The 12,949-nt window shown below is 29.9% G+C and overlaps 1 protein-coding gene across 1 annotated transcript; it reads left to right on the forward strand.

Moving 5' to 3' along the window:
• Nucleotides 1-9,642: 9,642 nt before the first annotated feature.
• On the forward strand, nt 9,643-12,242 carry LOC101502104 (aspartic proteinase 36-like). The gene is made up of 6 exons (XM_073369640.1): nt 9,643-9,771; nt 9,947-9,963; nt 10,538-10,774; nt 11,443-11,684; nt 11,979-12,050; nt 12,133-12,242. The coding sequence occupies exons 1-6, from the start codon at nt 9,643-9,645 to the stop codon at nt 12,240-12,242; spliced, it is 807 nt and encodes a 268-aa protein (XP_073225741.1).
• Nucleotides 12,243-12,949: the final 707 nt, after the last annotated feature.

The following is a 12,949-nucleotide window of genomic DNA, read 5'->3' on the forward strand; positions in this document are numbered from 1 at the left end:
CAAGCACAAGGAATCTGCTTTCACTGAGTTGCATTTTACATTTTTGTCTATCTCTCTTAAACCCCCTTTTGAAATGTGTTTTCCATTTTTAATACACAACAAATTTTTCTGATATGTAAAGATGTAACCATTATACATAGTGTTGTTTATTATTGTTACTCATCATCTTTCTTTATCTCTTTACACATAGTGTTTATCATTATCGTCATCATTTTCATCTTTTTTTTCTTAATTTGATTCATATCTAAAAACTATCATCATTCTGTTTTTTTAGTTAAATTGAAGTTTGAAGAGCAAACTTACACGAGCTGCAAGTGATATGATGAGCTGCAAAGGGATCAATTAGTGTAAGCACTACTGCATTATTTACATTTACATTGTTCATTTCTTTATTTTATCTTAATTCATTTACATGGAGTAGTATAAATAGCTCCAATGTTAATCTTAATAATCATTCACATTATCATTCTCTCTTGCTCTACTCTATTCTATTTCAATTTTCACTCCAATTCTACCACCACTCTTTTTCTACTCTCTAACCTTAAAAACAAAAATTCATTTCTACATTAACCAATTCTTTTTTGCATGCTGTTTGGCCATCCTTGTTGTACCCATGATGTGTACCGGTTACCTCCCTTTAAACCGGGTTGTGCCACTCAACCATCGTGTTGAGATGGAGACGTTGAGAGCTCATGACAGAGCTCGCAACTCAAAAATATTGCATGGCGCTGTCAGTTTCCCTGTCCAAGGCAACTCCGCGTTTGGGCAGAGCCAATGATCTCTCCGATAAACTCTTTGATTTATAACTTTAGTTTCTTCTATTCCCACGTTATTCTCACATTCTTTTCTTTTTTTTCTTTCTCTTATGTTGTGTTGTATAGTTAGATAGGGAAATGAATTTTATTTATTTGTTTATTTTTAGATGTTGATAATAATATTACATATTCAATTTATTCAAAAAAATATGAATGTAATTGCATTGAAGTGTTGTTTTGGCCAGAATAGTTTCATTGAATTTAATTTAATTTCACTAAATTTAATATTTCTGAATACTTCTGATTACTTATGAATACTTCTGAATAATTATTACACATATTTCATATAATACTTCATAATACTTCGGAATGAATATTACAACAAGAATGTCTTAAGACAAAAAAAAAAACGAATGTCTTTTGTTAATAAAATACAAAAACCAAATATTAATATTACATGATACAATAAAATTGTTAAAAATTCCAATATTATAAATATTTAAAATATTTAAATATAAATTTATTTAATAGTGACTTGTGGTTTTTTCTTTTAAACAAAGGTGACTAGCATAGGCGGCGAACCCTAAGGGCTTGGTGGTGACTCCGGCGCATACTCACAGTTTCATTTCCACGTAGGTCACGGAACATTATGGTGATGTATTCTATATTAGTGTATATCTCTTTTAAACCCCTTTTAAAATATGTTTTATTTTTTTAATACACAATAAATTTTCTAATATGTAAAGATGTAATCCATTCAACATAGTGTTTATTATTGTTACTCACAATCTTTCTTTATCTCTTTACACATAGTGTTTATAATTATTGTCATCATTTTAATATTTTTTCTTAATTTAATTTCATATCTAAAAATTATCATCAATTCATCAATCTATTTATAGTTAATTTGAAGTTTTAACATTAAACTTACTCATAGGATGAGTTGTAAAGTGAAAGGTGAGGGGTCAATTAGTGTAAGCACTGCATTATTTTCATAATCATTGTTCTGAATACTTCTGAATATTACTGAATCCTTGTGAATTAAATGATTTTCTTAATAATTCTAAATACTTATGAATATTTATGAATGAATATTATATATTTCATAGTAATACTTCTTAATATTTATGCATAACTTGAATGAATATTATATATTCCATAGTAATACTTTTGAATACTTATCAATACTTCTGAGTGGGTATTACATATTGCATAATAATATTTCAGAATACTTCTGAATGAATATTACATTACAAATTTTTCTGATATGTAAAGATGTAACCATTATACATAGTGTTGTTTATTATTGTTACTCAGCATCTTTCATTATCTCTTTACACATAGTGTTTATCATTATTATCATCATTTTCATCTTTTTTTCTTAATTTGATTCATATCTAAAAACTATCATCATTATGTTTTTTAGTTAAATTGAAGTTTGAAGAGCAAACTTACACGAGCTGCAAGTGATATGATGAGCTGCAAAGGAATCAATTAGTGTAAGCACTACTGCATTATTTACATGTACATTGTTCATTTATTTATTTTATCTTAATTCATTCACATGGAGTAGTATAAATTAGTGTGAGCACTGCATTATTTTACATGTTGTTCGTCAATCTGTTTTATAGTTAATTTGAAGTTTGAACATCAAACTTACTGTTAAGATGAGTTGCAAAGTGAAACGTGAGGGATCAATTAGTGTGAGCACTGCATTATTTATATTTTCATTGTTCTGAATATTTCTTAATACTTTTGAGTGAGAGGATTTTCTGAATACTTCTAAATACTTATTAATACTTATCAATGAATATTATATATTTCATAGTAATACTTCTGAATATTTCTGCATACTTTGAATGAATATTATATATTTCATAGTAATACTTATGAATAAATATTACATATTCCATAATAATACTTAAGAATACTTCTGAAAGAATATTACATCTGAATGGCAACTCCATGTTTGGGTAGAGCCAATGATCTCTCCCATAAACTCATTGATTTAAAACTTTAGTTTCTTCTATTCCCACGTTATTCTCACATTCTTTTCTTTTTTTTCTTTCTCTTATGATGTGTTGTATAGTTAGATAGGGAAATGAATTTTATTTATTTATTTTTAGATGTTGATAATAATATTACATATTCAATTTATTCAAAAAAATATGAATTTAATTGCATTGAATTGTTGTTTTGGCCATAATAGTTTCATTGAATTTAATTTAATTTCACTAAATTTAATTTCATTGAAGCTGGTCAGAATAGTTTCATTGAATTTAATTTAATTTCACTGACTTTAATTTCATTGAAGCTGGCCAGAATAGTACTGAGATTTCTGTGTCCGTTTAGTTTAACTGACTTGCTCGGGATATCCTCGCATCATTCCGACATTTAATTGATGGCTTTTTTTTTTGTTTAGTATGTACACAACAATAGTCAAGCTCGTGTCTCCACCAAGGGAATATACTGTGCTGATTGATACATGAAGCGACCTTCTCTGGGTTAGCTGCAATCAATGTGATAATTGCCCTCGATCTAATGGAGTTGGGGTAAGGAGTTTCAATTTTCATCATTTCTTTTTTACTATGCATACTTAATTGTAGTACTATTTATGATGTGGTACTTGTTTTGTTGCATTGGGAACCAATATTTTTATTTGAAGCTTAATATTTGTTGCCTGTTGTGTTGTGTACTCTGCAATTTAAGTTCAATTTCTTTAACACGATAGATTCATCCACGGCTGGGATGATTTATTGCTAGGACCGTTTATGCCCTTTCGGGGTTCAAGGTGTGGGTGTTCGATGCCTTCCTCCTGTTAAACAGTGCACATACACCTATGGGTATCAAGATAATAGTACTACCTCGGGTGTTTATGTCACTGATGAAATGCATTTTGACATGATCATCGGGCAACCTTCTCTTTCAAGTGTTAACTCTTCAGCCACTGTCTCTTTTGGGTGAGAAACCGTTATGCTTATTTATTTTGGACAATTATAAATTTGTGTGTATGTTGGAACATATATAAATTATACTTGGATTGGCGGGTCAAGGGAGCTTATGCTAAAAGACTATAGGACTCAATTATAGATAATTTCGGAATGGGGAGTGTTGGGGGAGTTAAATTGGTCATGCAAGTTTTGTCAATATGTTAATTTTTTAATAAATTGAAGAATTGGTAAATAGTGTTTATTATTATTGTCACCATTTTCATCTCTTTTTCTTAATTTGATTTCATATCTAAAAGCTATCATCCATTCATCAATCTGTTTTTTAGTTAATTTCAAGTTTGAAGAACAAATTTACTGATATGATGAGCTGCAAAGTGAAAGGTGAGGGATCAGTTAGTGTGAGCACTACATTATTTACATTTTCATTGTTATGAATATTTATGAATACTTCTAAATGAAAGGATTTTCTTAATACTTCTTAATACTTATGATTATTTATGAATGAATATTATATTCTATAGTAATAATTCTGAATATTTCTGCATACTTTGAATGAATATTATATATTCCATAGTAATACTTTTGAATACTTATATATACTTAGGAATACTTCTGAATGAATATTATATATTCAATAATAATACTTCAAAATACTTCTGATTGAATATTACAACAAGAATGTCTTAAGAAAAAAAAATACGAATGTCTGTTGTCAACAAAATACAAAAAGAAAATATTAACATCACATGGTACAGTAAAATTGTTAAAAATTCCAATATTATAAATATTAAAAAGATATAAATATAAATTTATTTATTAGTGACCTATTATTTCTTCTTCTAAACATGGGTGACCAGTATATGCGGCGAACCATAAAGGCTTGGCAGCGACTTCGACTGATACTCACAGTTCCACTTCCACGCATTAGGTTACGGAACACCGAGGCGATGCATGCTATATTTGTCTCTATCTCTCTTAAACCTCTTTTAAAATGCGTTTTATGTTTTTAATACAAAACAAATTTTCTAATATGTAAAGATGTGAGCCATTACACATAGTGTCTATTATTGTTACTCAGAATCTTTCTTTAGCTCTTTACACTTAGTGTTTATTATTATTGTCATCATTTTTATCTTTTTTCTTAATTTAATTTCATATCTAAAAACTATCATCAATTAATTAATCTGTTTTATAGTTAATTTGAAGTTTGAACATCAAAATTACTGATATGATGAGCTGCAATGTGAAAGGTGATGGATCAGTTAGTGTGAGCATTGCATTATTTACATTTTCATGGTTCTGAATTTTTCTGAATACTTCTGAACGACAGGATTTTCTAAATACTTATTAATACTTATGAATGAATATTATACATTCCATAGTAATACTTTTGAATATTTTTGAATACTTTGAAGGAATATTATATATTGCATAGTAATAATTCTAAATACTTCTGAATGAATATTATATATTCAATTTATCTAAAAAATATTATGTAATTTCATTTTATTTTTATGGAGATAGAGGGGGTGACATTTCAGTAATAATTGATGGTTTTTTATTTTGTTCAGGATGTATAAAACTATATTCAAGTTCGGATCTCCACTATGTTGATCGATACATGAATCGTATTTCTCTGCGTCTTTTTACTATGCATACTTAATTTTTAGTACCACTTACTTATGGTATGGTGCTTGTTTTGTTCCCTTCAGAACTTATATTTTTATTTTAAGCTTAATATTTGTTGTTTGTTGTGTTGTGTATTCTGCAGTTTAAGTGTAATTTCTTTGACACGGTGAATTCATCTACGGCTGCGTTGATTCATTGCTCGGACAGTCTATGCCATTTCCGCAAATCACAAAATAGAACGGACATGTTATAATTGTAAGTTAACCCCTTTCGAAATGTGTTTTCTGTTTTTAATACACAACAAACTTTCTAATATGTAAATATGTGAGCCATTACACATAATATTTATCATTGTTACTCAGAATTTTTCGTTATCTCTTTACACATAGTATTTATTATTATTGTCATCATTTTCATCTTTTTTTATTAAATTTAATTTCATGTCTAAAAGCTATCATCAATTCATCAACAGTTTTATAGTTAATTTGAAGTTTGAATACCGAACTTATTGATATGATGAGCTGCAAAGTGAAAGTTGAAGGATCAATTAGTGTGAACATTGCATTATTTACATTTTCATTATTCTGAATACTTCTGAATATTTCAGAATACTTATGAATGAGACGATTTTCTGAATACTTCTAAATACTTATGAATACTTCTGAATGAATATTATATATTTCATAGTAATACTTCTGAATGAATATTCCATATTCAATTTATCTAAAAATAGTTTATTTAATTTCATTTTATTTGTATGGAAATAGAGGGATTGGGATTTCATTAATAATTGACTTTTTTTTTTTTGTTCAGGATGTATACAACAATAGTCCAATTGGAATCTCTAACAAGGGAATATATTGTGTTGATTGTTACATGAAGCGTCATTCTTTAGGTTAGTTGCAATCAATGTGATAATTGTCCTCCATGTAAGGGACTTGAGGTAAGGATTTTAAACTTTCATCATTTCTTTTTTACTATGCATACTTAATTAATAGTACTACTTACTTATAGTGTGGTGCTTGTTTTGTTGCCTTGAGAACCAATATTTTTATTTTAAGTTTAATATTTGTTGCTTGTTGTGTTTTGTATTCTGCAGTTTAAGTTCAATTTCTTTGACATGATGAATTCATCCACGGCTGCGTGAATTCATTGCTCAAACCGTCTATGCCCTTTAGGCAAATCACGAAACAGGATGGACAAGTTATAATTGTAAGTTCACCCCTTGAACTTTTATTTCCTACAGGAAGTATTTAGTCTTTCTCTTATTATTTCTCCTTCTCAAGGTGAAAATTACAAAATAAGCATGCATAAGCTGCGAACCCGAAAGACTTAGCTGCAACTCCGACGGAGAAATAGAAATCTTCCTTGCATGGCTGAGTACGGTACCGTCCTAGCGTGATTGTGTAGTCCAACACACCGTGGGAACACTCATAGTCGAGTAATTAAACTTCCACTTCCACACGATAGGTCACAGAACACTGAGGTGAGCTCACGTTGCATCTCCCACTCGAACAAGGGAATCTACTTTCACTCAAGTGCATGCTATATTTGTGTCTAACTCTCTTAAACCCCTTTTGAAATGTGTTTTCTGTTTTAATACATAATAAATTTTCTAATATGTAAATGTTTATTATTGATACTTAGAATCTTTCTTTATCTCTTTACACATAGTGTTTATTATTATTGTCATCATTTTCATCTTTTTTTCTTAATTTGATTTCATATCTAAAAGCTATCATCAATTCATCAATCAGTTTTATACTTAATTTGAAGTTTGAACGCCAAACTTACTGATATGATGAGCTGTAAAGTGAAAGGTGGGGGATCAATTAGTGTGAGCACTGCATTATTTACATTTTCATTTGCTCATTTCTTTATTTAAGCTTAATTCATTCACACTAAGCAGTATAAATAGCTCCAATGTTAATCTTAATAATTAATCACATTATCATTCTCTCTTGCTCTACTCTATTATATTTCAATTTTTACTCCTCCAATTCCACCACTACCGCTCTTTTTCTACTCTCTAACCTTAAACGAAAATGCATTTCTACATTAAACAAATGTTTTTGCATACTTCTTGGTTATCCTTGTTTTACCCATGATTTGTACCCATTACCTCCCTTTAAACCGAGTTGTACCGCTCTACCATCGTGTTGAGATGGAGACGTTGAGAGCTCACGACATAGCTCACAACTAAAAAATATTGCATCGCGCCGTTAATTTTCCCGTCCAAGGCAACTTGATGGTAATTTTATCTCCCATAAACTCCTTCATTTATTACTTTACTTTCTTCTATTCCCACGTTATTCTCATATTCTTTTCTTTTTGTCTTATGTTGTGTTGTACATTTATTAAATGATGCAAAATATTTGCCATTAGATGTAAGCTCAATTCAAGATTAGCTTAACCAAAGCCTGATTGCAGTTAAAGCTAACACAAAAACTAAAACAAGAATTACATGCTAAATTGTTTGTTCTTTCATCAAACATACAACTTATTTTATCATAAATACAAAAATAAAGTGAAATGAATGTAGTATAATTTTTTTATATAATGTTATGTAAAGTTAGATACCAATACTTCTGAGTGCATCATTATATAAGGAAATGATTTTTTTTTTGATACCAATACTTCTAAATATTTCTGAATACTTATGAATACTTTCGAATGAATATTGCATATTCCATTGTAATACTTTTGAATACTTCTGAATGAATATTACATATTCCATAGTAATACATCTGAATACTTCTAATTACTTCTGAATACTTTTGAATGAATATTATATATTCAATTTATCTAAAAAAAGTTTATTTAATTTCATTTTATTTGTATAGAATAAGAGGGAGTGAGATTTCATTAATAATTGATGGCTTTTTTTTTCCAGGATGTATACAACAATAGTCAAGTTGAGATCTACACCAACAGAATATACTGTGTTGATTGATACACGAAGCGACCTTCTTTGGGTTAGTTGCAATCAATGTGATAATTGTCCTCAATGTAATGGACTTGGGGTAAGGATTTTTTAACTTTTATCATTTCTTTTTTACTATGCATAATTAATTATTAGTACTACTTACTTATGTGTGGTGCTTGTTTTGTAGCCTTGAAAACCAATATTTTTATTTTAAGATTAATATTTTTTGCTTGTTGTGTTGTGTTCTTTGCAGTTTAAGTTCAATTTCTTTGACACGGTGAATTCATCCACAACTGCGTTATAATTGTAAGTTTACCCCTTGAACTATTATTTCCTACAAGAAGTATTTAGTCTTTCGCTTATTATTTCTCCTTCTCAAGCTGTAAATTACAAAATCAGGCTGCATAGGCAGCGAACCCGAAGGACTCAGCGGAAACTCTGGCGGAGAAATAGAAATCGTCCTTGCATGGCTGAGTACGGTATCGTCCTAGTGTGGTTATGTAGTCCAACACACAATTGGAATACTCACAATCGAGTAATAGAACTTCCACTTCCACAAGATAGGTCACTGAACACTGAGGTGAGCCATGTTACATCTCCCACTCGCACCAGGGAATCTACTTTCACCGAGGTGCATGCTTCATTTGTGTCTATTTCTCTTAAACCCCTTTTGAAATGTGTTTTCTGTTTTTAATACACAACAAATTTTCTAATATGTAAAGATGTGAGCAGTGCATTATTTATATTTTCATTTGTTCATTTCTTTATTTTAGCTTAATTCATTCACACTAAGAAGTATAAATAGCTACAATATTAATCTTAATAATCATTCACATTATGATTCTCTCTTTCTTATGGTGTGGTGGTTGTTTTGTTGCCTTAGGAACTAATGTTTTCATTTTAAGCTTAATATTTATTGCTTGTTGTGTTGTGTTGTGTCCTCTGTAGTTTAAGTTCAATTTCTTTGACACAGTGAATTCATCCACGGTTGCGTTGATTCATTGCTCGGACTGTCTATGCCAAGGCTGCGTTTATTGTTGTTACTCGGAATATTTCTTTATCTATTTGCACATAGTGTTTATTATTATTGTCATCATTTTCATCTTTTTTCATAATTTGATTTCATATCTAAAAGTTATCATCAATTCATCAATCTGTTTTATAGTTAATTTGAAGTTTGAACATCAAACATACTGATATGATGAGCTGCAAAGTGAAAGGTAAGGGATCCATTTGTGTGAGCACTGCATTATTTATATTTTCATTGTTCATTTCCTTATTTTAGCTTAATTCATTCACACTCATTGTTCATTTCCTTATTTTAGCTTAATTCATTCACATTGAGTAGTATAAATATCTCCAACGTTAATCTTATACAAAAATGCCTTTCTACATCCACGGCTACGTTGATTCATTGCTCAAACCCGTCTATGCCCTTTCGGGGTTCAAGGTGCGGAAGTTCGATGCTTTTGTCCTATTAAACAGTGCACATACACCTATGGGTATCAAGGTAATAGTACTACCTTGGGTGTTTATGTCACTGATAAAATGCATTTTGACATGATCCTCGAACATCCCTATCCTTCTAGTGTTGACTCTTAAACCACTGTCATTTTTGGGGGAGAAACCATTATACTTATTTATTTTGGACAATTATAAATTTGTGTGTATGTTGGAACATATAGAAATTAGACTTGGAAAGGCAGGTCAAGGGAGACTATGAATTTTGTTAATACTAATACTTAATATGAATTTTGGCATTGAATTATCTCTACATTATGAATTTATAAACTGGTAAAGTTTTGGTGAAAGAAACATTTATTTAAAGACAATTGGAAATGGTAGTAAGTAGTGTGCTTTGAAAGAATTATTTGTAGGCATTGGTGATTGCATTTGTAAAAACTTTAAGTGTATGAATTAGTAAGATCGTTTGGCGGAGAAAAAGAAAGTAAGAAATTGCTACATAATTTATTACTCCAAAATCATTTTTGCTGTCATGGAACTACAGTCATGATTAGCGGTGCATCGAGTTGTTCTTGTGGATTAGGGGCATAGTGCATTTCATGTATATTTTATATAAAGGTATATACTAACAGTACCTTGAGGTAGTATTGTTATTTTTGTTGGATGATTTGTTTTGGCAAAAATTATGTTGTTATATTTTAAAGATTTAGAGTAGAGCTTGTGTTTTGTAAATTTTGACTTTTTAAAAATGATAATTAAATATGGATTTTGTTTTGAAATAAAGCTTTATTGAAGTGTTGTTTTTGCATCAGGTGTGGTACCCATCTAGGTGGAGGATTGATTGAGACACCATTAGCGTTTGATGGAATCTTTGGGTTTGGCTCTGGTCCTCTGTCTGTTGTGTCTCAATTGTCAACATGTGAAATAATACCAAATTCTTTTTCTCATTGCTCGAAAAGATATGGCAATGGGGAAGGCATTCTAGCTCTTGGTGCGATTGTGGAGTCAAGTATTGTTTCTATCCTTCTAGTGTTGACTCTTAAACCACTGTCATTTTTGGGGGAGAAACCATTATACTTATTTATTTTGGACAATTATAAATTTGTGTGTATGTTGGAACATATAGAAATTAGACTTGGAAAGGCAGGTCAAGGGAGACTATGAATTTTGTTAATACTAATACTTAATATGAATTTTGGCATTGAATTATCTCTACATTATGAATTTATAAACTGGTAAAGTTTTGGTGAAAGAAACATTTAATTAAAGACAATTGGAAATGGTAGTAAGTAGTGTGCTTTGAAAGAATTATTTGTAGGCATTGGTGATTGCATTTGTAAAAACTTTAAGTGTATGAATTAGTAAGATCGTTTGGCGGAGAAAAAGAAAGTAAGAAATTGCTACATAATTTATTACTCCAAAATCATTTTTGCTGTCATGGAACTACAGTCATGATTAGCGGTGCATCGAGTTGTTCTTGTGGATTAGGGGCATAGTGCATTTCATGTATATTTTATATAAAGGTATATACTAACAGTACCTTGAGGTAGTATTGTTATTTTTGTTGGATGATTTGTTTTGGCAAAAATTATGTTGTTATATTTTAAAGATTTAGAGTAGAGCTTGTGTTTTGTAAATTTTGACTTTTTAAAAATGATAATTAAATATGGATTTTGTTTTGAAATAAAGCTTTATTGAAGTGTTGTTTTTGCATCAGGTGTGGTACCCATCTAGGTGGAGGATTGATTGAGACACCATTAGCGTTTGATGGAATCTTTGGGTTTGGCTCTGGTCCTCTGTCTGTTGTGTCTCAATTGTCAACATGTGAAATAATACCAAATTCTTTTTCTCATTGCTCGAAAAGATATGGCAATGGGGAAGGCATTCTAGCTCTTGGTGCGATTGTGGAGTCAAGTATTGTTTATAGTCCACTTGCTCCATTAAAGTATGTTCTCTTCTGTACTGTTTTTCTAATTTTATTTCCCTAGATTTTAATTTGTTACTACATCACAATTTCACTAAACGCATTGCAATAGAAAATGAAAAACGCATTGATTGAGTGTTAAAAAAATGGTTGGGTTCTCATAATCATCCTTCAAAATGATTTCTAATAGATATTTAAATTTATCGTTTGTTTTCCATTTGTCACAACAATCCAATTTCCAAAAAGAAGTCAGTAATACTATGCTATGACCTTTGTAATTCTGATGATAACAATTGATTTTATCCAAGTATTGTCTTATTTTTTTGCAGATCTTGTCCTCAAAGATAAGATCATTGTCTACGATTTAGCTAATCAGCAAATAGGATGGATGAATTACAATTGTAAGTTCACCCCTTGAACTTTTATTTCCTACAAGAAGTATTTAGTCTTTCTCTTTGTCTTAAAAGTGAAAACTTGTTTTAGGTTCTATGTTTGTTAATGTCAATGTGACCTTGAGAAAAGACAAGAACAATAATTCTAAAGCAAAACATTCTAGTTCCATCATCAACTCAGAGTTCCATCATCACCTGTAACTATTGTGGTTTTTTTTTTTATGCACACAATATAATGTTCACAGAGTTACCACTTTTGTAATTTAATTTCAATATTCAATCTATGTAATATTCATATCTTCAAAATCTATAAGTTACATGTGTGTCTTCAATTATGATGTTGTATATATGGTTGTTGTTTTCTACTAAGTTAATGGGTACTTTGCATTATACCTTATGTCTAGTACTAGTTACCTCTTGCCCAACCTAGTAATTTGCATAAGCTTCAAGCTTCACTGTTTCACGATTTTAGCTTGTTGCAACTTCAGTGGCAAAATTTGATAAACATTGGGAATCTTTCACTTTCATAGCTATATTTCTTGTAAGAAGCATTGTTATCTCAACACTTAAAATAAATTAATTATTTCAAGTAACTATTATTTTTTTCTGCTTGTCTATTTTAATCCACTCATATTTTTGATTGACTATTCAATTTAACATGGACAATGTCTAAATGTGTTTCAATTGTTGTTTCAAAAATATTTGATATGATAAAGTAAAGCAAATGTGTGTTTACTTATTAAGGTGCAGTGAGCATATACAACTTTATGTGTTATTGTCTGAATTGCACAGCTCGCGTTAGAGTAGATAAATAAATTTAGTGTTTATATACAATATATTAAGTTGGTGTAAATTAATTTGATAGGAGTAGGAGTAATTTTTATGCACCAGCAGATTAATATCACTAA

This window comes from Cicer arietinum, chromosome 6 (assembly GCF_000331145.2).
Source record: "Cicer arietinum cultivar CDC Frontier isolate Library 1 chromosome 6, Cicar.CDCFrontier_v2.0, whole genome shotgun sequence".
Lineage (NCBI taxonomy): Eukaryota > Viridiplantae > Streptophyta > Magnoliopsida > Fabales > Fabaceae > Cicer > Cicer arietinum.

Coding starts and splice junctions, on each gene's coding strand:
- LOC101502104 (XM_073369640.1), top strand. CDS start 9,643: ATGCCTTTCTACATCCACGGCTACGTTGATTCATTGCTCAAACCCGTC. Junction 11,685..11,978: donor ATTAAAGTATGTTCTCTTCT/GTACTGTTTTTC, acceptor ATTTTTTTGCAG/ATCTTGTCCTCAAAGATAAG. Junction 12,051..12,132: donor AGGATGGATGAATTACAATT/GTAAGTTCACCC, acceptor AACTTGTTTTAG/GTTCTATGTTTGTTAATGTC.